Source organism: Bubalus bubalis, chromosome 11, assembly GCF_019923935.1.
Source record: "Bubalus bubalis isolate 160015118507 breed Murrah chromosome 11, NDDB_SH_1, whole genome shotgun sequence".
Taxonomy (NCBI): Eukaryota; Metazoa; Chordata; class Mammalia; order Artiodactyla; family Bovidae; genus Bubalus; species Bubalus bubalis.
This window is the reverse complement of record NC_059167.1, coordinates 89,269,916-89,293,596: the sequence shown is the minus strand read 5'-3', so window position 1 is coordinate 89,293,596 and position 23,681 is coordinate 89,269,916. Positions and strand designations below refer to the sequence as shown.

Genomic DNA, 23,681 nt, shown 5'->3' with positions numbered 1-23,681 from the left:
TCAGCCGCCCCCTACTGCCAAAAAACGTAAGCCAGGAAAGCACACACGCACACCCGTTTTTATTAGCCTTCCCTGGGATGGGGGTTTGTACCAATTCTAAAGTGCAACGTGTGTTTGAAGTTTGTGCACAAGCCAAGGAGAGGCAAAGCGCCCCGTTTGCGTCCGAGTCTCAGTGGGTCCACCAAACTCTCGCGCAGCCAGCCTGCCCGTGGTTTGTGCAACCGTGTGTGTGAGTGTGTGCGCGCGCGCGCGCTCGCATCCGTGCCCGCGGCGCACGCGAGCCAGAGAGCCGGCCGTGGGCGCTGTCAGGCCCTGGGCGGGGGAGGGGGGTGGTGCTGGGGCAAGCGTGGGGCGGGGGCCGGGGCTCGGCCCGCCCCGGGAGCCGGCCCCTTGGAGCCTCGGGCCCTGCAATGGGACGTGTTCTCCTTTAAGAGTTAAGAAACTTGAAACCTTGTTTGCGCAACAATCAGCGCCGCGGAGCCGCCAAAGTGTCTAGACTGGCATATGATGGGAGGCAGCCAATGACTCCGCGGCGCTCCTCCGGGGGCCCTCAGTGTGCGTTTGAGGAGAACAAAAAAGAGAGAGAGAGAGCCGAGTCGGGGAGCGAGCGAGGGAGTCGAGCCGAGAGAAAGAGCCGCCGGGCGCTGCCTCGCCAGACCTCGCCGGGACCGCGGGGCCACCGGGAGGCACTTTTTGTGGAGGGGGAGGGGGGCGACCTCTGCAGCCGCAGCGTCCTGGGCGCCCGAGTGCAGCGTGGGGCGGGCTATGACCTCTGCCTCGGTGGATTGCATTTTAATTAAGGATTCCCAGCAGCTCTTTGGGATTTTTACAGTTTCCACTCATGTGTTGACACCGCGTTCAGGAGAAATTCGCTCCAAGTGCATCTAGCGCCTGGGACCTGAGACAGAGTTGGCCTTTCGTGCATGCAATTCCAGGGATTTTGGTTTTGTTTGGGGTTCTTTTTCTTTCCCCCCCTTTTTTTTTCTTTTCTTTTTGCAGGGAGTAAGAAGGAAGCCGAGGGTATCATCAACAAGCCTGCCTTTCGGATCCTGCAGGAAAAACCCATGTAGTGAAGCGCTTGGGTTTTAAAGGCAGGGCTTTCCAGACACATTTGGGGAGTTCAGCTCCAGCGCTTTGTGCTCATGGACCAGCCGCGCAACTTTTGAAGGCTCGCCGGCCCATGCGGGGTCTTTCTGGCGGCGCGCCGCCTGCAGTCCCTCTAAAGCGCCGGGGCTGGAGTTGCTGAGCCTCCCGGCCGCCGGGGTCCATGTAGCCGCGGGCCGGGCGCGGACTGCGGATCGGCGTGCGCGCGTTCCACGCCGTCCAGCCCCGGCGAGCTCCCTCATGTTGCAGCCCTGCGGTGCCCCTTCGACGACAAGCTGTGCGCGGTTTGCACGGCGCCCGGCGGCAGAGCTTCATGTGGGGCTGCGGCCCGCGCAGCCGGCGCCTCGCTGAGGAAACGGACCCCCGGTAACCGGAGACCGCCTCGCCCCCCTCCCCCGGCGCCAAAGGATATCGTATGTTCAGGTCCAAACGCTCGGGGCTGGTGCGGCGACTTTGGCGAAGTCGTGTGGTCCCCGACCGGGAGGAAGGCGGCGGCAGCGGCGGCGGCGGTGGCGACGAGGATGGGAGCGTGGGCAGCCGAGCTGAGCCGGCCGCGCGGGCACGAGAAGGCGGAGGCTGCGGCCGCCCCGAGGTCCGCCCGGTAGCCCTGCGGCGGCCGCGGGACGCGGTGGGACAGCGAGGCGCCCAAGGCGCTGGGAGACGCCGGCGCTCAGGGGGCCCCCCGAGGCCCATGTCCGAGCCGGGGGCCGGCTCTGGAGGCTCCTCGCTGGACGTGGGGGAGCTGGGAGGCCAGGGCTGGCTGCCCGAAAGTGACTGCGAGACGGTGACCTGCTGCCTCTTCTCGGAGCGGGACGCCGCCGGAGCTCCCCGAGAAGCCGGCGAACCCCTGGTCGGGGCGGCCCAGGAGCCAGAGGGCGGCGGGCGGAGTCGCGAAGCCCGCTCGCGGCTGCTGCTGCTGGAGCAGGAACTCAAGACGGTCACGTACTCTCTGCTGAAGCGGCTCAAGGAGCGCTCGCTGGACACGCTGCTGGAGGCGGTGGAGTCCCGCGGCGGCGTGCCGGGCGGCTGCGTGCTGGTGCCGCGCGCCGACCTCCGCCTGGGCGGCCAGCCCGCGCCGCCGCAGCTGCTGCTCGGACGCCTCTTCCGCTGGCCCGACCTGCAGCACGCAGTGGAGCTCAAGCCCCTGTGCGGCTGCCACAGCTTCGCCGCCGCCGCCGACGGCCCCACCGTGTGCTGCAATCCCTACCACTTCAGCCGGCTCTGCGGGCCAGGTGAGCACGCCGCGCCCGGCGGGTCCTCGCGGTTCCCCTCCAGCCACCTTCCGTGGCCTTCTCTCTCCCCTTGACACTCGGGAGGGAGGGCGAAGCTGCGGGTGTTCCCCTGGGTGCCCCGGGGCGTGGGAGTTCCCAGTGGAGGCGCCTCACCCTGGCAGCAAAACCGGGTAGTGGGTATGTGGGCGCATACATCAAATGGCAACTTCATCAAGGCTTCAGCAAACTCAGACGGGCGCGCTGCCGTCCATGGGGTAGCGAAGAGTCGGACACGACTCGGCGACTAAACAAACTCAGAAAGGTGCACGTTGCACTTTTCTCTGTGCGGCCTCAGGGACTTAAGGCAGACCCCAACTTTGTAGACAGTGGGAGAGAAGGGCAGGTCTAGGAGAGGCCAAAGACACCCTCCCACCCCCCAATTCATTTACCCCTAGTCCGAGCCGCGGCCTGAGGCATTGTGTGCATATGCCTATACCTATGGTATACTTGTCGGATCCAAGTAAATGCAAGTTGTAAATTCTGGTGTAGACCCTTCATGGCTGGAGTCAAAGGTGTTCGTAAATTGTCCCACTTGTTCCTGTCTATACTTTGGAGCAAAGCTTTTGCAGGGTAGCCTTTCTCAGAGTGAAGACTACCGTCTTCTTCTGATTGTTGCCAGCATCCCTTGGGTGTCAAATACCAGGGCCTTCCGTCATCATCATTCTCAGTTCTGTGTCCAGCTTTTCTAGACAATCAGGAGTCCTGGAGGTGTGTAGGTAGGGAAGGAAGCGGGCTATTTTAGTACCTTTGAGAACCGCTCCCCTTCTTTGTTCTGTTCCTGGGGTTTTCTGTACACGTGATCTACCCAGTCCTGCTTACCTGAGCAGGCTCTGGATGCTGGAGCAGAGGGGAGGACAGATGGAGACTCCTGCATCCTCACCCCCTTCCCCTTGCACTACAGGGATCACACATTTTAGCCTGTAGCATCGTCTGGGTGTATGCATCTTAGGTGGCATGGCGGGGGGCTCGGGGTGGGGGGGAGAGGGGTGCTCTGCAGGGGTGTTGGGTCTGGGCAGGCCCTGAGTTCTTCCAGTCTGGCCCTTCTGGGCAGAGACAACACCCAGCCTGGGGGCATTTAACAGGGTCAGATCACACAGGTCTCCTGACTCCCAGTGTGGAAGGGAAGGGCGGGGCTAGAAGCATGGATGTGTCCCAGGTGTCTTGTTTATGTCTGGGGTGGTGGCTGGAGGGGAAGGACGGTGCTTCAGCGGTGGTTCCTGAAGAGAGAGCCCTGAAGCGGGCTGGGGAGAGGCAGCGTTGATCTGATTGCCTGCTCCCCGTATGGTCATTCCAGGCCGGATTGTCAGGGGCTTGGTCAGTCCCTTATCTGTGGCCCACTGCGGGCCTTTGTGTTCCTTGTTCCTCTCTGACTGCTTCCCCTGGAAGTGGATTTTCCCACTCTTCCTCTCTGACTCCTCCCTGCCCCTGAGGAGTAGGACCTAATTGTGGTTGCCCTGTTCCTGGTCCCTTTTTTTTCAGTGGGAGAGAATATGTGGGGTTCCCTCTGCTCTTTCAGAAGGCCCCGCTGGGCATTTTCTTTCTCACCATGTCAGTCTGCTAGGGGATATTTGTTGAGCACTTACTCTGTGCCAGGGACCACGTTGGGTGATGTAGTGGGGAGAGTGGAAATATGAGTAGGATCCATGCCCTCAAGAAACAGAATCTTTGGGTAGGGGTCGGAGGAGAGATGGGACAGAGATGGGGGAAGTAGGGCCAGGCCGGGCGTCTGGGGTGTGCATGTAACAGGAGCACCTCTAGGAGCCTTGCAGGATGGGTGGTAAAGGGAGATGAGTGTTGAAGGGAAGGAGGAGGGGGCCTGCTGAGAGTTAAGGTGCCAAGCAAGTTCAAGTGCGTGGGTGGGAAGAGATGGGATGAAGAGATTGGAGACAGGCAGGACCCACCCTGCCCATACTTTTTGGATAAGTCAACTTGGGTCTTGGTTTGAATCTGTTGAACTTGAGCAGTTTTAAGTTAAAGGGCAAACTGCAGTGGAATGGTTCTGACCCACAGACCTGGTCCTAGGCTCTGTCCTGCCAGTATGACAACTTGACCTTGGAGGGGGAGTAATCTCCCCTCTCTGTCTCCCTGTGGGTCAGTGGGGTTGGCTTTAGAAAATTCTCAACATCAAGTTCCAGACTCAGCATTGGCACTGGACTCCTCTCCTTGTCCCAGAAGGAGGCGCTGTTGCAGGAGCTGTGCCTGTTCTCCGGCTTCTTCACTAGCTCAGCACTGCACCCGGCCCACCCCCCACCCCCATTCAAGCCACTCCAGGGGCATTTGAGAGCACTGGTGGTCTGGGAAGAGTGTCCTATAGGCACCAGATTGACCCTTTTGCTTCATCCTCTGCCTGATGGCTTAGGCCACCAGGACTGAGAACTGGGGGTCTGGCGGGGGGTGGGGCGCGGGGGGGCGGTACCGTGCTCTTTGCTGCCCACCCCACCCCCGCCTCCTGGCCGCCAGCCTGACTCCCTGAGCTGGGCGGGTGCATAGCTGGAGCTCAGCCGTGCGCGTCCTGATAAGGAGACTGCTCCTTCCAGGCCCCTGGGGGAGAAGGCTGGGGCACCGGCGCAGGCAGACAGACTGACAGATCCACACACACAGCAGACACACAGAAAGTAGGCTGGAATACGCAGCAGGCCAACTGAGGGACACCCACCCGCACCCCAGTGCCCCCTAGCAGAGGGATCCCTAGTGACAGGCGGTCCCTCTCTGGGCAGTGTGGCTCCCTGCTGCTCCATCCTTCAGCTTGCTTTGGGGCATTGGGACCAGTTTTCTTTGGGCCTCTTTTCTCATCTGTAAAGCCAGGGGGCGAACAGCATCCCTAAGGTCGATGGGCGGATTCCAGTTTACACAGGCCTGCCCTCTCCCTCATGCTTGTCTCAGAAAGTGGGGTCCCCCATACCTAGCTGTGCCCTGGGCTTCCTGTTCCCATGGGACTCAAGCCCTGGCTTTCCCTCCTTCTGGTGTATCTTTCTGTCCCAGGAAAAGCCAGTTCGCTGAGCTTGGTGCCTATGTGGACGGAAATGTGGAGAAATACTTTAATCACAGTTCTAACCTGTGTTTATAGAGCTCCTTTCTCCCGAAAGTATCCATTAACTTTGGAATAAATCTCCTGCTCTTTGCTTCACCACTTTTTTTTTTCTGTAATTATATTCAGTAAATTACTATTATCCAAATTGCGCCAGGGAAAGAGACAGAGTTAGGGAGAGAACTTCTGAACAACTGGAGGAGGCCGCCTAGGAAAACACAGGGTTCCCAGGCCAGGACTATAGGAATTAGAATGGGCTAGAAAGTTTTCCTTTTATTTGGCCTGGCATTATCCCTTTGAAATGAGATCAATTTCAAGTTGGGCTTCCAAGCCCCCGCCCCGCCCCTCTGGCGGCCCCTCGGCCTGCCCGCCCTGCTCCTCGGAGCTCCTCCTTGGAGGTGAGGAAGGGGTGATAATGTGCAGTTTGCCTCTTGCTGGCGCCAGCCGGCTGCGCTGTTTATCTGGCTGCCGGGGGAATCTGGGCAATTAGGCTCTGCCGGCCTTAAAGCGCCAAGAGCTTCTTTTCGGCATCTCCCACCCCAGGGCTTGGGGTTGATCCCTCAGGTTCTGGGGGTGGAGGGGACAGGCACCCGGGAGGCCACTCCTCCGGAGGGTGAAAACTGGGAGGCCAAGGGAGGCACATGAACCTTTCCTAAGAAGATGCTAGGCTGCACAGATGGGGTGGAAGGTAACGTCTCCAGTTGAAACCTTACCAGGCAGTGGGAGAGGCTGTGAACTCTTCTGGCTTTGCAATTGGGGTCTAGATCCCAAAGGCTCAGTACCCCCTGGGGGCTAACCAGAGGCTTGTCTGGGCTGAGCCGAGCTGACCTGAACTGGGCTGAGTGTTAGCCTTCTGATACACTCGGCCCCTGGCTGACTGCTCTCACTTCTGAAGGAAGTTGGAGGAGATTCCTGAAGTTAATGTCTGAGGCTGGCTGTCTGCAGAGGCTGGAGTTTCTGATCTCTTTCGCTCTCTCCCCTCCTCCACTTCCTCCCTCCCTCCCGCCCATGATCATTTCTTTCCAAGGGGCCTGTAGAGCCCTAAGAGCGCTCCCCTTAAAGTTTAGAGCACAAAAGTTATTATTCGGAAATCAGCACAAATTTTCTAAGTGCTAAGGTAGCTTCTAAGAGGGGAGTGTGGACAGAGGGCCTGGAGGCACCTTATACTTCCTCTTCGGACCTTCTGTCCCACCTGAGTTCTTGACCTGGGGCTCCATCCTCCCAGATCCATGCTGGGAGGGTCGATGTGTTGGAGGTGCCAGTGAGAGATTTGTGTATAGCAGCATTTATTCCCTAAGAGCCAAAAAGTGGAAACAACCTAATGTCCATTGGCTCACAGATGGATAAACAAATTGTGGTATAGCCATCTAGTGGAATAGTATTCAGCCATAAATAAGAGTGAAGTATGAGAGGACAGCATGGTTGAGCCTGGAAACCAGTATGTTAGATGAAGGAAGCCAGATACAAAAGTCCTCATGTTATAGGAAGCCTTTGGTGTGAAATATCCAGAATAGGCAAACCCATGAGAATAAAAAGTAGATTTGTGGTTGCCTGAGGTTTAGGGATTGGGAGGAATGAATGACTGCGAATGGGGCAGGGTTCCTTTTGGGGTGATGAAAGTGTTCTGTAATTAGGTGGTGGTATTGGTCTTACAACTCTGAATGTACTAAGAACCACTGAATTGTTTATTTTAAAAGAGTGGATCTTAGGGTGTGTGAATGATAACTGTTTTTTTTTTTTTAAGTAGCTTGGTGTTGGTCCTGAACTGGCCTTTGCCTTTGTTTAGTTGAAGTAGAATAACGTCGGCCTTCCTGTGTGGCCTTGGATGGGCCCTTTACCTGCCTCTACCCCACTTGCCCCATCAGTTAAGAAGTTGAGTTGGGAGGAACCTCTGATATTCTGAATCCCGGTGTCTTGGGGGTGGAGTCTCTTTTTTACTTGCCTAGGATGGAAGTTAGTGATGTGCTTCCAGTCTCTGTGCAGATGGTTTTGCTAGAACGGAGGAGGATGGGGGTGCTGGTAAAGTCCCTCCTGAAAGCTTTGCAATTCCCAGGTCTGTGGACTTGCTTTCTGCTTCACCCATGTGTTAGATGCCCCCAGCCCAGGTGTGTCTGTGGGTGGTATCGTAACTCAAGGCCTAAGTGGCTTCCGTGAGGGGGGATCTTCTTGAATCCCTCTTCCCCTTTCCAGGTCCCAGGTTACAGCCACTGGAAGAGATGCTGGGGTTGATTACAGTGGCTTGACTCCAGCCAGCACAGCCCATTGCTGCCAGATTTCACTTTTGGGGACAGATCTCGGGGCAGATGTCCAGACTTCCTGACCATGTGCAGCCTGGGCCTCAGCCAATCAGGTGTTTGCAAGAGGAACCCTGACACAGGAGTCGGAGGCCTCCTGATAAGTTAGTGGGGAGTGGTGGGAAGGGCATGAGGCTGGGGGTCAGGAAACCTGGCCTCTGGTTCTGCCTCTGCACCAGCTCCCTGTCAGACTCTGAGGGAGTCACTTCTATTCAGACCTCAGCCTTCTCCTCTGTACAGTGGAGCACTGGCTTCAGTTCTCTTTCCCCATGGGTCTCTAGCCCTTCCTGTGTTTTGCTTCTTGTTCTGAGAGTCTAGTCCTCACTTGAGTCTGGTCTTTAGCTCTTCCAAGGTTGGTGGATAAGGGGGCTCCTACTGATGGAAGCAGTTCCTCTCCCTGAGTCTTGTGTGAGGTCTCCCTTGGGTGACCCTTTTGGCCCTGTATGTCCTCTTTCTCCCTCCAGCTTTACCATTAACCTTATCACTGTTGTCTCTGTCCACATTATCCTGAATGCTTTCTGTGCATGGGATGTACCAGACCCAGCTGGGATGAAGGAGTGGAAGACTGAGTGCTGCTTTTTTTTTTTTTTTTAACATGGACCATTTTAAATCTTTTATGAATTTGTTACACTATTGTTTCTCTCTTGTGTTTTGGTTTTTTGGCCACGAAGCATGTGGGATCTTGGCTACCCAACCAAGAACTGACCCTACGCCCCCCTGCATTGGAAGGCAAAGTCTTAACTACTGGACTGCCAAGGAAGTCCCAACAGGGTGCTTCTTGATTGCCTGTCTCATTGGAGTGTAGAATAGAGGCAGGCCTGGGCTCTGATCCCAGCTCCACCATGATTGGCTGGGGAGGCACTGGAAAAGTCAGTTTTCTCATCTGTGAAATGGGGATGATAATGGTCATCTTTATTTTTGAGAAAGGATGAAATGAAAGTAGGCACCCAATGAGCATGAGTAACCACTCTGTACCTAAGGTCCAAAGGAATGAAATACAGTGAATGAAACGGAGAGGCGCCAGCACAGAGAGAGACACAGGGTAGGCATTCAGCGAATGTTTGCTTCGCTCCCAGTGGCTAATCCATGATTCAGTTTCCTTCTCCCCAATCCAGTCCACAAAAGATTCCCTGTTTCTGGACTTTGTTGAAGTCATTTCTAGCTGGAAAAGCCGGGTTGGGGAAGAGGTGAAGCTGCCTGCTCCTACAACTAATTGTGCCTTATTATAATTGCGAAAAACACTTATTACCCCTGTGTCATTCCTGATACCTGCCTAATAATAGTTATTACTGCTTTACTACCACTGAGAGTTTGTTTTAGTTTGCGATTTGATGGTGTTTAGTTTCATTTACAGAAAATGAAGGGTCATTTCATTCATGCAAATTGTTACTTAGTTTAGCAAATTGTTACTTCCCAGAAAGCAAGAGGCTAAGGAATTCTTCTGAAGACAAAGTATATGTTTTTAAGGACAAGTATTTTAGGCAAATGAAAGGAAACCCAAAGAAAAATGCCATAGACAATAAGGAATCACACAGAGGCTGAGGTGGGCAGCCGTGGAGGCTGTGCTCTGCCCCTTCTCTTTACAGAGGGGGAGACTGAGGCCGAGAGCTAGCGGTGACTGGGGTATGGTCTCCCATCTGGGGAGCTGGGTTTGGCTTTTTGGGTCCTAGCCAGTCGTGCCCGCCTCGCCCTGAAGGACGTTTGCTCTCGTGTAGCTTGTTTGTGAGTGAGCTTCCGTGTCTCTGTGGGCCTCTGCACTCACCCAGTTTTGGCTAGAGTTACCACACTTAGCAAAGGAAAACACAGAATGCCCAGTTAAATTTGAGTTTCAGGTAAACAACACGTACTATTTTAGCATAAGTATGTCCCAGATATTGCAGGGGGCATACTTATACTAAAAGTGTATGCCATGTGTATCCAAAATTCAGATTTAACTGAGCAGCCTAGCTCTGATTTTACCTGTACCCGTGTTTCTCTCATTATAATAATAATAGCTGCTGTTTGTCTACATATTTTTCTGCAGTTCCAAGAACTGTCTTGAGCATTTTACGTACTGTATTTGCTTTTGTCCTCCTGGCAAACCTAGGGAGTCTCTCTGATTATTTTCCCCATTTTAGAGCTGAGGAAACAGGCTCAGAGAGGGAAGGTGGCTTGCCAGCTGTCACACAGCCAAAGGTGATAGAGTGGGCATTGAGCCCAGGTTTGTGGCCTAAGACTGTGGCTTTCCCTGTGCTGTTCCAGGGGATTTGGGCAGCAGAGGTGCTGATTTCCTGGGAGCTGGGTTTATTATTTGAGGAAATCAATCATCAAAAACACGTAGAACCCCTCTGTGTGAGCTTTCTCCTCCCAGCAATGACACATTGACTCCTGTCTTCCAGAATCACCGCCACCGCCCTACTCTCGGCTGTCTCCTCGCGACGAGTACAAGCCACTGGGTAAGTGTGTCTTCCTTCCGACCCTGGGGGAGGTGTGTCCATCCCAGGCTCCCCTGCCTCAGTGCAAGGGGAGGAAGGGATCCCCAGCCTGGTTGCCTTTGAAATGGGGTGGGTGAAGTTTTACAAACACTCCCAGTTGGGCCAGAGCCGACCCAGCCTCTGCAGCGGGCTATTTACATCTAGAAATTCCTCGCTCATCATTAACCTCTCTGTGACCTTTAAACATGAGCCTGTGGGAGATGAATGGGTTTTGACTTCAGCATCTCATTGGAGGTGGCTTAGGGTTTCTGTCTCTTTTCCTCTCCTTCTCTCCCAGCCTTAGGTGGTTCTCCTTTGATGTGTATTAATTAGCACCATGACAGATAGGCTGAGCATGAAGTCACTGTCGAAAGGAGCTGTATGTGTCATTCCCCACCCCCACCCCCCAGCTTTATTAAGCCAAGAAATTCACCTGGGGAGAAAGAACAGTTGAAAAGTTTAGAAAGCAAGTGTCTTGGTACACTCAAGCATGGAGGGTACCCCTCAGTGGTAATGTCATTGTTGGCAGGTCCCATTCAGAGGTAGGACATGTTTTCTGTAAAGCCTTGGGGCTGAATGCTTAGCCCGTATGCTGGGGAAGATGCATATGGTTTTAAAAGTAGAGATGGCTTGTTTTCTGGCCCTCCTGGTTCCTCCAGTGGAGAATCCTTGTGTGGGGTGAGTGAGTATGGCCTTAGTAGCACCGGGAGAGCGACTTGGTGACCCAGGCAGCTCCATGAGACCTGAGCTTTAAAAGTCAGATGGCGTGGCAGTGTTGCTAACACATTCCACCAGTGACCACAAAAAGTGGGTTTTGTTTTGTTTTTGGTAAAGGCCTCTTCCCGGTAGCGTGTGTCAGCACCATCTGGGAGGTCACTTCTGAGTGTCATAAACTTGCAGGCATCCAGTCCAGTTTTCCTTCCAGGCCCCCCCACTGTGGAGACAGAAGTGCCCACTGGTTCCCTTTGGGAGTTGGTCCTCCTCCGTTTAGGACGACAGAGGCTGTCCCAGGATCGGGTATGAGTCAGTGCCTTAACGGTGGCAACTTCCTCATTGCTTTTCCTGAAGTATGGTCATCTCGTGGATGGAGGAGCTTGATTTAGTTCTCTGAGGAACTGGAAAGGTCATCTGGGGGTAGCCTGTCACTTGACAAATAGCTAATCAGGCTGAGGGGCTGGAAAGGCTGCCCAGCTGATAAGCAGTGGGGCTGAGGCACAAACCCACAGTAGCCCCTGTTCAGCTCAGCGGTACCCCACCCTTCCCTCCCGGGCCTGTCTCAGCATTTTCTGAGTTAACATAACTGTACTAGTTGCTTAGAAGATCCCTAATTCAAAAGATGGGGGGAAAGAAAAACCAAAACCCTCAAATGTTCTTAGTAAATGTAGCACCTGAGTTTGAGTGTCGAGGATCATTTCTCTGAGGAATCGTGGGTCAGCTGGTGATAAAGCCACAAAAAATCAGGACCCTGTCCAGCAAGGTAGAGTGACCATTTGAAGATGAACAGGTGTCCCTGTTAATTTACAAATGGGACCACTGAGATGGAGAAAGAGGAAGTGACGTTTGCTGGTGCTCAGGAGTCAGAAGACGACAGTCCACCATTTGTGTGTGGCTCATGAGCTGAGAATGGTTTTTACTTTTTAAAATGGTTTAAAAAAAATACAAAAAAAACCAAAAAAACAAAAACCCACCCAAAGCAGAAGACTCTGTGGCATGTGAAAGCTATATGAAATTCACATTTCAGCATCCCTAACGGTGTTCTGCTGGAAGCCGGCCGTGTTGTCTGTGGCTGCTGCCTCAGGACCACAGCAGAGGTGGAGAGTTTCAGTGGAGACTGTATGGCTCACAAAGCTGAAAATACTCACTTTGGGCCCCTGGCAAGCAAAGCTGGTGACCCCTGATTTGACTAAGAGTGGAGGTGGGACTCGAACCCTGGGCTCCAGCTTCCAAATGGGGTTCTTCCCTGGGACTTGAGCAGTGACCGAGGCGGGGAGTGTTCTTTTCCTATGGCGGCCTTGGAGGGCCTCACTAGAAGCACCAGATGCGAGGGGTTGGAGAGTGCATGGCAAGGACTTGTAGCTGCAAGGGATGGAAAACACCCATCACCCAACCCCTGGCAAGTTCACAAAGCTGGCTGTGTTGGCTCCACAGCGCTCCACGAAGAAACAGGGTTACAGCCTGGGATGTTACTGCTTCAGACAAGAAGTGGCAACGAGACTTGGGGACTGAACACTTTGGGAAGATTAGGTATGAAAAGCAAAATTGTTTTACGAGGTTCCTACTTAGGCATTAAGGTTATTATCTTTTTTTAAAAGAGATTTTCCATCTGTCCCTATTTTCCTCCAAACCTGTTTGACCAGCAGATAACTTTCTCAGGCCCTGGTAAATAGTCTGAGTTATTTTTTGTATTATTTTCTTTTCCTTGCATTGTTAGTTTTTCATAAACAAAAAGTCAGTTCACTTCTAAGCTGCTGTGATCACATGAAACCAAAAAACAAAATAAAACCCAGAACACCCAGTCAGCATCTGGCAAGTGGGAAAAGAAAAAGGGAAAAAAAAAAAATAGAGAAAAGCCAAATTGGTTAATGTTTCATCTTCCCGCTCCCCAAGCCATGTGGTAAAAGGAAAAAAATTCCTACAGGATCGAATGGAATTCTAGCTCGCGAGGGCCTAGGCTAACGGTTTTTGTCTCAGGGTTTCCCCAGCTTGGAGTGGCTCTCCTGAGCCAGTGGGACCAGCTGAGCCACACTGTGCTGGGTGAGAAGATAAAAGATGCTCAGGCCTTCCAGGAGGAGCATGCTTTCTGACTCCTGGACAGACCTGTCCCTTAACAGAGACAACACCCCATTGCTGGTGGCAGAGGCGCAGGCCCAGGAAAAACTTCCCAAGTCAGCCTGTCCCGAAAGGCACCGGCTTGTCCCACTAGCAGCTCAGTGTTCAGGAGAAAACATGCAAAAGAATTTCCCATCTCCAATCTAAATTGCACTGCAGATAAGGGAAAACAAATAGTGTGCGCCGTATGAGGTCCTTAAAACTACTTAAACAACAAATGAATGCCTTGAAAAAAGAAAAAAAAAACAGTCCAGACGTTGAAAGTTCCTCTAGGAGCAAGCAGGTTTGGATGTGAGAGAGTGGGGGAAGGGAGAGAGAAAACAGTTAATCTGGGACAAATGCTTGAGCCCTTAATTAGAGGGGTGTAAGCGGGACAGAGTGAGGATGGCTGGTAACTTGTTAAAACAGAGTTTCCCCAGCTCCAGCGGGAGGAAGGAAGGAAGGAAGGAAGGAAGGAAGCAAGAAGGAACAGCTTCAAGAATTTTAATGGTTGTAATTAAGTACAGCAGCTATGAATTGTTTAGGGGCTTAATTTAACCTTACCCAAGGAGGCTCCAAGTTCCTACTTGCTTGGTCCCCTGAACTTGGGTTATTTCTGTGGTCAGAGCAATTGAAACTTTTTCAGGTGCCAGGGCTGCAGCAGTCAGCATTTTCCACAAGAGTTCCAGGGTTGGCTGGCCTGGTCTCGTGCGATCGTGGGACGGGGAGTGGCAGCAGAAAGTTGTGAGGCACAGGCTGCCCTTTGCAAGCACCCGCATGCCCACATGTGCACGCACGCACGCACACACACACACATGCATGCTTGAGAAATAAGAGGAACACCCCACAGCCAACTAAGTTCTTTCTCTTCCCTCCTGCAGATCTATCTGATTCCACATTGTCTTACACTGAAACAGAGGCCACCAACTCCCTCATCACAGCTCCGGGTGAATTCTCAGGTTGGCATTTCTTTTTTCCTTGCATGTTACTGTTATGTTGAATTTACAGGAGGGGGTCCGGTGGCAGGGGCCTGATGGAGGTCTTGTTGTTGTCCCTCCGCCTTTTCTTTTCCCTGGGCCTCCTACCCCTCAAGGAGAAGACTGCCAATGTGTTCATCACTGGTGTTCTTGGGGTGAAGAACAGTCTGTATGAATGGGGCCTACGGGTGAGAACCTGTCCAGTGTCTGGCAATCCATGCTTTAACCAGTTGTCTCTTGTGGAAATGATAAAAACCCAGCCCACCTCTCCATCCCGATTTTGAAGGGATCCTTTCCCCCAGCTGCCGAGAGGCAGCAAAATGGATGTGTTTGTTTTCATTGTCTTTGTAGGTTTCTCTTATCCCCACCTCTAGGGAAGGACTGATGTGAAGGGTCAGAAGGGGGGAAAGTGGAGTGGGTAGAACATTCATGAAGTCTGAGCAGTGAGGAGTTTTCCAGAGGTTGTGGTTTCCATGTCTATCTCTGGGCAGTGGATGCTGGGCTAGGAAGTAGGGAGAACTCTGCTGTAGAGCCTCCTCCCACCCCCAGCATTTAAGTGTTGGCCATAGGGTCTTTCCCATTCTGGGGAAGACGTAGATCAAGCTTTCCTTGAGAAATGACAGGTTAGTGGTGAGCCAGGGGTTTCAAGGCCCAGGAGGGACTCAGGTGTCGAGGTCTGTGGGGCCCTTTGGGAGCAGGGTGTGTAGGGGGCACTGTGAGGACAGCTGTCTGCTGCGTTGAGTGACAGCCCATTGGGCTGGAGATGCTTCCAGAGCGGGCATGGCTGGATCTCTGCAAGAAGGCCTCTGTCTGCATCTGAACCATCCTTCCCTGACCCCACCCCCATGTCATAATGGCAACAACAGCCATCGTAGCTATTTATTGAGTGTTTACTTTGGGCCACATCCTGTACTCAGGCCCTTTTATGATCATCAACTCACAACAGTAGGAAAGTGACTTGTCCAGGTCACACAGGAGCAGAGCTATCTGCCACCGTGCCTCTGTGCTCCTGACCACGGCTCTGTCCCCCACTTCTCTGTAAAGACTGGATGTACCTCCAATGAACATATTCCACGGACTTCTGTCATTGCTCATGTACTCTGTCCTTGACTGAAGGGTGTCTTGATGTTGGCTGCTCAGGGCTGCTTGCTCAGTTCCTATGTCCAGAGCCCTTCCGCATCCATTCCATGTTCTGTCACAACCGCGGGAGAGCACACGAGTGTGTCTATTTGGAAGGCAGGGAAACTGGAAGCCAGAGCAGGAAGTGACTTGCCCATGGGCACAGAGGGGCTCATGACACAGCTGGTACTGCGGCCCGGGTCTTCTGGGCCCCACTTGCCTTCTGGTCTCTGGTGGCCCCTCTGACTGGGCCGCTTTGTCTTCACCCCTGCCTTTTGACCCTACTTCTTAAAATGTCTTGCCCTGAAAAACCTAACTAGAGCAGCACAAGCAGTTGTTGTTTTAATCCCTTCTTTTCCCTCTCTGCCTGTGTGGATGGAAGCCACATATATTTTGAAGCAAGAGGCTTAAAAGTATTCCTGAATGCATGATTCCATGTCTGTGCCAACCGTCAGAGTGTATTTAATTTGGATGGATCACACTGGCGTCAGTTGCATGGTCGGATGGATAGTTTTTCAGCATCTCTTCCCCTTGTTAATGGTGGAAACTGCGTGTATGGAGGTGCCTTATGGGTTCATGGCATGTTCGCAGACGTCGTCTCTCTTGATCGCTGTCATCCCAGAGCTGGCCTGGTGTGCGGCTCAGGCTGGAAGGAGCAGAGCCCAGAGAACCTGCTGGAGGCCCCTCCTTTACCTGTTTCCCGGGAGGGAGCACCCTCTAGAGGCTGGGAGGTCTCTGGAGACCCTGAGGCCGTTAGATCTGGCTGCCCTGGGGCCCAGTGGGCCCGTGTTTGGGGTTCCCACCCAGTTACCCCAGCGCGGTCTTTGGTTCTGACTGGTGGGGTAGCACTGATGCCCTTTACTGTGGATGAGGGTCACGTGGCTCTCGTGAGCAAGTCTGGCACCCAGCGCCTTGGGATTCTTAGGGGCTGAAGGAACTGGGGAGGACGTTTGGGATTTCCTGTTGGGGGGTGATTGGTCTGAGTTGCGGGTGGTCTCAGTAGGTGAGTAGAGCATCCCCTCCAGTGTGATCATCCAAGCCTGCCTCAGGGATGGCACAGGTCTCTTCCCGCTTGGGGGACTCACGGTTCAGCTTTCCTAGCTTACTCGTGCCGTGGGGACCCCAGGACCAATGGGGTTGGCACTGCCCCTGCATGCTGGGAGCACACAGAGTTGGGGCTTTGGGTGGCTGTCACCCTGGAGGACAGGCTCAGGCAGGGAGGCCCTGCAGGATGAGAAGAATGGCCAGAGAGGTCTCAGTGGATGGTAAAACAAGACTCATCCTGTAAAGATGGATGTAAAGGGCAGGGCGGGAGGTGAGGTGGGAAAGGTGAGGGCTCCAAGTGGGCAGAATGCGCTGGGCCAGGCCCGTGACGCTCGAGGACAGATGATAAGGATGCTGATGCTGACCTTCATTTATTTAACGTGTGATGTTCACAGTTAGCACTTTGCTAACTGCTGGTTGTTCTCTATCTCGTTGACTCATTACCACAACCCAGTGACACAGATGTGATTCCCCCCGTTTCACAGGTGAGAACACTGAGGCTCGTTGCCAGGCCACTGCCCCAAATTCCCAAACTGGAGGTGGCAGGCTTGGGATGGGAGCCTGAGCCGTGTGACTGCCCAGCTCACCCATCGTGTAGGGCCCACCCAGCTTCCCACGGCAGCGATCCCAGCCTCCTCCCCCAGCCACACCTGGCCAGGTAGACTGAGCCACCTGGGGTCAGCCTGTGCTGATTGAAGCACCAGGGACAGGGCTGGGGCCTGGCAAGAGGCAGCTCCCTAATGGGTGAACCTTGCCAACCACCCAGAGACCAGCTCAGCCACCACCCCAGTCCCCTGTGTCTCTCTGCATCCCAGGGGGCGCCGCTGCCCCTGAGAGCCTGGCCCCTCTCAGCATCCTGGGACCAGTGCCTCTGGAGCGGGGTGTCGGCAGCCCGGGCTGGAGACCGCCCTTGTTTGCACAGTGACAACGCCAGCACCCGGCCCGAGCCTGGCTATTTTTATCCAGCTCCAAGGTCTCTCTGCTTCACTTTCCTGTCCTGTTGTTGAGGCCGCATTAGGGGGAACAGGGTGGGGGTTTTGAGGCGCAGTCATAGCTGGGGCAGTTGAGGACACATCGGTGGGTGTCGTGGGAGCAGCAGGACACACGTCTGTCTTGGTTCAGCCTTCTGCTGAATGCTTGACGCTCTCTCGTCTGATCTGTACATCACCTCCCCATGTTGATACGTGATCCACACCATCGACAACTGAAGCTCATGGGGGCAGGTGACTTCACCAAGATCACCCAGTAAGGGGCCAGAATGTGGAGCTGCCACTGAGTAAAGGACCCTTACACCTAGAGTCTTCAGTGAGATTTAGGAAACACTGAAAGCCTAGACGTCCCTTCTGGCGTGCCTTTAGGTCCTTGACACTCTGGCTTCCTTGCCTGACTGCTGCCCCTTGACTGCCTAAAGCCCCCTCAGGTCATCCTCTTCCTTTCTACAACATCTCCACCCCTTTCCCATTCCCTTGATTTTGATTTAGTTTGGGGAGGAAAGCAAGATTTGCTCTAGTTAAATTCATACTAAAGTGTGAGTGGCTGGTAGGCAACTCTTTTTGGCAACTGAAAGGCAAGATATGTGATAATTCAAAGAAATTGTAAGATAAAGGGCCGCACGGGAATGACCATTCTGAGGGCTGGGTTCTCTGGGCTCTAGGTTAGAAGCACAGAATGAGCAAGACATAAGGAGCTTTTTTGCCCTGGATGAGGAGGGGCGGCCAGGCCAGACTCGGTGTTGGGTGCTGAGTGAGCTCTGGGCGTTGACCAAGGCTTGCAGTGATGCGCTGCTTAGAAGCCAGGCCTGCCTGACTCCAGTGCTTGGGGGCGGGGGTGTGGAGCACTGGTTCTGCAGGAACCAGTGACTCCCCTCTAGGATAGAATATCCCATTCCAGTGCCTACTGGATAACTGTTCAGGTGCTCTATTAAGCACCCACTATACGTGAGTCAGGTGTGAGCTGCCTGTCATGGGCACCAGGCAGTCCTTTGTCTGGTACCTGACCCTGTGTACCAGCATCTCATCTCTTGGAGCATGCTGGTTTCTTCAGAGCTGCGTCGGTGAGGCTGAGCCTCTCATTTTGCAGAGAAGGCCCGGGAAGGAAGAGAGCTATGTAGGACAATGTGGAGACTGGAGGTTTAGCTGGATGTGGATGTCTTTCCTCCACCAGTCAGACTGTAAGCGCCTCGAGGGCACAGATCATTCTCTAGGACTTGTGCATTCTGCAGATTGGCAGAACAGAGGCTGCCTGTTCTGGACTCAAAGGCTCAGAAAGGTCAGGAGAGTGGCTGAGGGCCACACAGCAAGCATATAGCAGGTGGAGCCAGGTGACAACTCAGATGGGTCCATGCTGCCCGCCCACCTGCCTCCTTTCCTGTCACTGGTCCCCGAGGAGGTTCCCCTCTGGGGTCCGTGCTGTCTGATATGTGTCAGTGCCTACAGAAGTCAGTAGGGGAGTGAGTTAACGCAATATCGCGTCCTCTGCTGTTTCTGGGCTCGAGCATGCTCGCCTCAGAGGCCCTGGTCCAGCACAGACCCTGGACTTCCTCGTTCTCCAAGGTCCTCAGCTCAGCTCCGTCAGTGTGTGCTGAGCCTCTACAGCAAGGCGGGCTGAAGAGCATGGGCTGCACACCAGCAGGCCCTGGGTTCAAGTCCCGGCTCTGCCATTTCCTAGCTGTAGGACTGGGGGCAGCCATTTAACCACTCTGACCCTCGATTTTCTCACCTATAAAATCAGGGTGGAAATGACAACGTATCATCTACAGTGAGGGTGAAATGAGGTGATGCCAAGTGAGTCAGCCAAGGCTTGGCATACATGTGGTAGGTATGGCTGTTACAATGTACCAGGCACTGTGCTTGAGCTGGAGACACAGACATAAAAATTACATCATCTCTGCCCTCAAGGTGCTCACAAACTGGTGAAGACACAACTAGTAGCCATGGAAAGTGGTGTCAGAGGCAGTCAAGAGGGAGAAGGGCGTGGTGACTCACTCTTGGTGTGCCAAGTGGCCCAGGAAGACTCTCTGGAGGAGGTGATATCTAAGCTGGGTTTTGCAGGATAAATAGGAGTTTACCAAAGAAACAAGGTTTAGGATTGAGGGATACAGTCCAAGTAGAAGAAATATCAAGTGCAAGGTCCTGGAGGTGTGAAAAACAGTCTGATATTGAGAAGCCTAAGGAGGGTAGAGGGTTGGAAAGGAAAGTACCTGATGTTAGTGGGAGATGAGGTGTGAGGAGTCAGGGCCTGGGTAATATATATATATTTTTAAAAGACTTTCCTCTGTAGTATACCGAGTATACAGATCGGTGTCCAACTTGGTGGATTTTTACCAACCGATGGCACCTTGGTGACAGGCAGGGCCTGGATAGCATCGTTGTACATGACTGTGCTCAGCCTTCACATGTGACAGCGCTCAGGGCCTGTGGGTCTCGGGGGCCGTGTGTTGAGTGAGTGGTTTAAGAAGAGAGAGCAGGAGGGCAAGGGGATCTACTTTTAGTTGAAAAGAGGGTTTCCTTTGGCTTTGGAGAGCAGGAAGGATGTGTTACTAGAGTTTGGGGCAGATGGTGACCTGACTAGTTTGCCTTGAACCTAGATCGGAGGTGCTCTTGGGTGTGGCCCACTCCTGCTCTGCCTGCCCCCCAGGTCAGGCACCAGCTTGGACATTTGTGGATGGGGGCTGGCGCTGAGCTTCTGGGCCAGGACCAGCTTGCCGTTTCCAGTTCCGAAATGGCCCCAGACTCCTTGCCTCCTCTTGGGGCGGGGGTGGGATGTACTCCCCTCTGGTTCCAAAATAAGCTGCATTTGGATCTTAACATCATATCTCTGCCATGGGTTCTTTTTTATAATTTTATTTTTTTTAAAGGTTCTAGAAACTTTGATTTATGGCTGTGCTGAGGCTTTCTCTGGTTGTGACGAACGGGGGCTACTCCCTAGTTGCGGGGAGCAGGCTTCTCCTTGCAGTGGCTGCTTCTGTTGTGGTGCACAGGCTCTGGGGCGCACAGGCTTCAGGAGTTGTGTGCACGGGCTTATGTGCCCCACAGCACGTGGAATCTTCCTGGACCAGGGATCGAAGCTGTGTCCCCAGTACTGGAAGGTGGACTCTTAACCGCTAGACCACCAGGGAGGTCTGTCTGCCATGTTTTCTTCCTGTTATAGCTTTGACCTACAAAAGAAAAAAAAAAAGGCCTTGTTTCCTCCCTAAAGCTTCCCAGGTATCTCACAGAGGAGCCCATTCTTCCTGGGCTGGTGGTTTGGGGTTAGAAGAGAAGCAGTGAGGGGGTCGAGGGCTGGAGCAACAGAGATGATGTCAGCAGTCCTGGGAGGACCAGGCCGTGTGAGGAGGCCTGGCCAGCATCATTTGCCAAGAAGTACGTGGGGGTGGTGAGCAGTGCGCCTCTGTGGGTCCCAGGCTTGGCCTTGCCCTTTACCCTTTGCCCTGTGGTATGAGCTCTGGTAAGCTCCTCACTGCCTAGTCTCAGTTTTCTCCCTATACATTGGGCCCATTGGACCACTGATCTCAAGGGCTCCCTGGTACCAGCTCCTGGACCTTGAGGGGTTGTGCAGAGCTGGGACTTCTGGCCTGCAGCATCTTAGCTTCTCATCATTGTCTCATCAGAGTAAAACTACGGCCTGGAACAAGGCCACACAGAAGGAGATGGTTGGTGTCCTGGACTCCCCACCACTCACCACCCTGGCAATCCTAGTCCCAGAGTATGAAAACTTGGGAACTAGAGTTGGGGGTACACTTAATCCACGATGAATCCAAGGCCCAGAGAAGGCAACTGATTCACCAGAAATCACACAGCTTTTACACCCTCTAGGGTCCCTGACAAAGGACCCCAGGGCTGGCGTGTTTCCTGACTGTAGGCTTTGGGATGACGAGTCAGTGTATTGAATGCATATTAAGAGCCTGCTGAATGCCGGTGCCGGAGAAGGCAATGGCACCCCACTCCAGTACTCTTGCCTGGAGAATCCCATGGACGGAGGAGTCTGGTGGGCTGCAGTCCATGGGGTCGCGAAGAGTTGGATACAACTGAGCAACTTCACTTTCACTTTTCACTTTCATGCATTGGAGAAGGAAATGGCAACCCACTCCAGTGTTCTTGCCTGGAGAATCCCAGGGACAGCGGAGCCTGGTGAGCTGCCATCTGTGGGGTCGCGCAGAGTTGGACACGACTGAAGTGACTTAGCAGCAGCAGCAGCAGCAGCAGCATTCCGGTGCAGGTGCTCTAAGTGAAGAAAGCCAGGACTTTTCCCTTAGGAGCTGATGGTCTAGAAGGAGAGGCAGATAGCAAGCAGAGAATGGTGAGTGGTTGTGCTAAGCACTGTGGAGATGTGGACAAGCCTTTGTACCAGCACAGAAACAAGAACGGGGGACTCCCTTGGGGTGGAAATGAGGTGTTCAGGGAAAGCTTCAAGGAGAGAGTGATTCTGAGCTGGGCTTTGTAGGATGACTCAGTGTTCGCCAGGAGGACGATAGGATGGAGACAGCCTGTCAGAAGGAATGAAGAGCTTGTGCAGAAGCAGAGGGATATGCAAATAGCATTGTGTGTTCTGAGTTTATTTGTGGCGGAAGGTTAATACATGAGAAATGGGGAATAGGGTAAGTTGAATCCAAAGATGTCCTGAATCTGGAAGAATGGCTGGAACAGAGGGGTAGTAGTTACTGGGGCTGGGGGACCTCTGGCGTATACTTGGAACTGAAGGGGCTCTGGACCTTGCCTAGCATCCAGCACAGGTCCTAGCCAATAGCCAGAGGTCATTGGCTTAATGACATGAATGAATTGACATGAATGGTCATGGCATAAATGAATGAATGGATTTTTGCCTGGGACAAAGAGAAAAGTGAGAGAACACATAAAAATAAAGACAGATCATAACACATTTAATAATCACATTTATGCATCCCAACAGGTCTATGAAGTAGCTACTTATGAGCCAAATTAAAGGACAAGTAACTGTGGCTCAGAGAGGTTAACCAACTTCCGAAGGTTACCCAGCTAGAAAGCAGTGGACCTGGGATCAGACCCAGGCGGTCCAGCCCCTTTTGGGTTCCTTGGAGTCTGGCATGGTGCCCTCTCTGCCCCCTGAAAGATATAGGACTCTCCGGTTGTTGCTCTTCTGGGGCTTCTGTGTTCCTGGGTCTCCGAGGTTCAACATGAACAGCTGTCAACGGGTTTTAGAGAGCCTCTGCTCGTCAGTGGTTGCTGGATGAGTATCTGAGTACATCAGAGAGATGGCGAGTAGTTGAGCTTGTGAGTGGAGGCCGCTGGGCCGAGGGGGAGCCCTGTGCCCATCTGTCCAGCGCTGTGTGCCTCTGAGCTGGAGGCAGATGGCCCCTGCCCCTCACTCCGCCTCTGGTGGCCTGTGTCACCGGGGGAACCGGCAGGTTTTCTGAGGAGACCTGAAATTCTAGAAAACGCACTTGGTTGCATCCAGCCTAATCACAACCATCTGTCTGCCGGGCCGCACCGCTCGCCCTCCTGTCCCCGCTGGCACGCTTTCCTCCGGTGTCTGTAACAATCGGGAGCCGTGCTCGAAAGTTTCCTTGTCAGGGTAGAGCGCCTGTTGCCAAGAGCTCCTTCTTTGATGCAGAAAATATATCCTGAAGGTACTTTGTCAGATGTTTTTATATTAAACATTCTCCGTCCGTGGCCCTTGGCCGCCATGGGAAGCAGAGATTCATCGCTTTTCCAGTTGTCCTCTGTGGAAAGAATTCCTGGTGTTCACGGGCCCTTTCCCTGTGCCTTTCCCCCACCCCGCAATCAAGGCCTGGCACCCCCAGCTTGAGAAGGTAAAGCCCGGAAGGGGCTGGCACCTCTGCAAAGCCGTGGCTGCCCTGGCCCGAGGGAGGGACGCTACCTTCACCCCGTGGTAGAAGTCTCTGGAAAAACAGAGGTCTCAGGTCTGGAGCAGACATCAAAGGCACTGTCCCAGACTGCAAGGTGAATCATCGCCAAGGCTTTAATTGATCTTTAAAAGGCAAGGGGTAGGCTCAGAGATAGCCTGGAAGCCGTTTTCATCTCAGAGTCATCCAGAGTAGTGCCAGCTCTGGACAGAGCAGGAAGGGCCTGGGCTGCCTGGCCTTCTGGGCCAGGTTAGGGGAGACGGTGGAGAGTGGACTCGGTCACACAGTCACACAGCATGAAATCCGGAGGAGAAGGGGCGGGTGGGTGAGGCCGAGCCAGGAGTGCAGCCCTGGGAAGCAGCTGAGTGGGGAGGAGGCTTTGCTGGGGGCAGGCACGGTGAGTGGGGGTGATGGGAGAGGGATGGGGGCAGAGTGTGGCCGGTCTGGCTCCAGCTCCAGTCTGCAATCTCTTGGAGGTGAAATGGGGCACCTGACGAGCCCTAGATGGGGTCTTCCCCCTCCACCCATCTCTGCCCACAGGCTCCCCAGCCCTTTGTTACATCCCGGCCTTCTTTCCCCTCAGCTGCTGTGTGGTCTTCCACAGACTGCTCGTCTGCTCTGGGCCTCAGATTCTGCCCTCCTGAGCCGAGGCGTATGCAGGGTCCTCCCAGGGCCATCTGCAGGGTCACAGGAAAAGAGGGGACAGTGTTTGCAAAACAAGGCTGCTTTCAGAGGGCAGAGG

The 23,681-nt window shown here is 53.7% G+C and overlaps 1 protein-coding gene across 3 annotated transcripts in view; it reads left to right on the top strand.

The window, feature by feature from the left end:
• The first annotated feature begins 400 nt into the window (after positions 1-400).
• Positions 401-23,681, top strand: part of SMAD6 (SMAD family member 6) — a 77,281-nt gene continuing 54,000 nt past the window's right edge. The window contains exons 1-4 of one of the 3 annotated variants that reach the window (XM_006050227.4): positions 401-2,336; positions 10,076-10,132; positions 12,299-12,394; positions 13,840-13,917. In XM_006050227.4, coding sequence (XP_006050289.1) covers positions 1,520-2,336; positions 10,076-10,132; positions 12,299-12,394; positions 13,840-13,917 — 1,048 coding nt within the window. In that variant the 5' untranslated portion in view covers positions 401-1,519. The remainder of the gene's footprint in view (positions 2,337-10,075; positions 10,133-12,298; positions 12,395-13,839; positions 13,918-23,681) is intronic. The other 2 variants (XM_006050228.4, XM_025296276.3) reach the window with 2 other exon arrangements.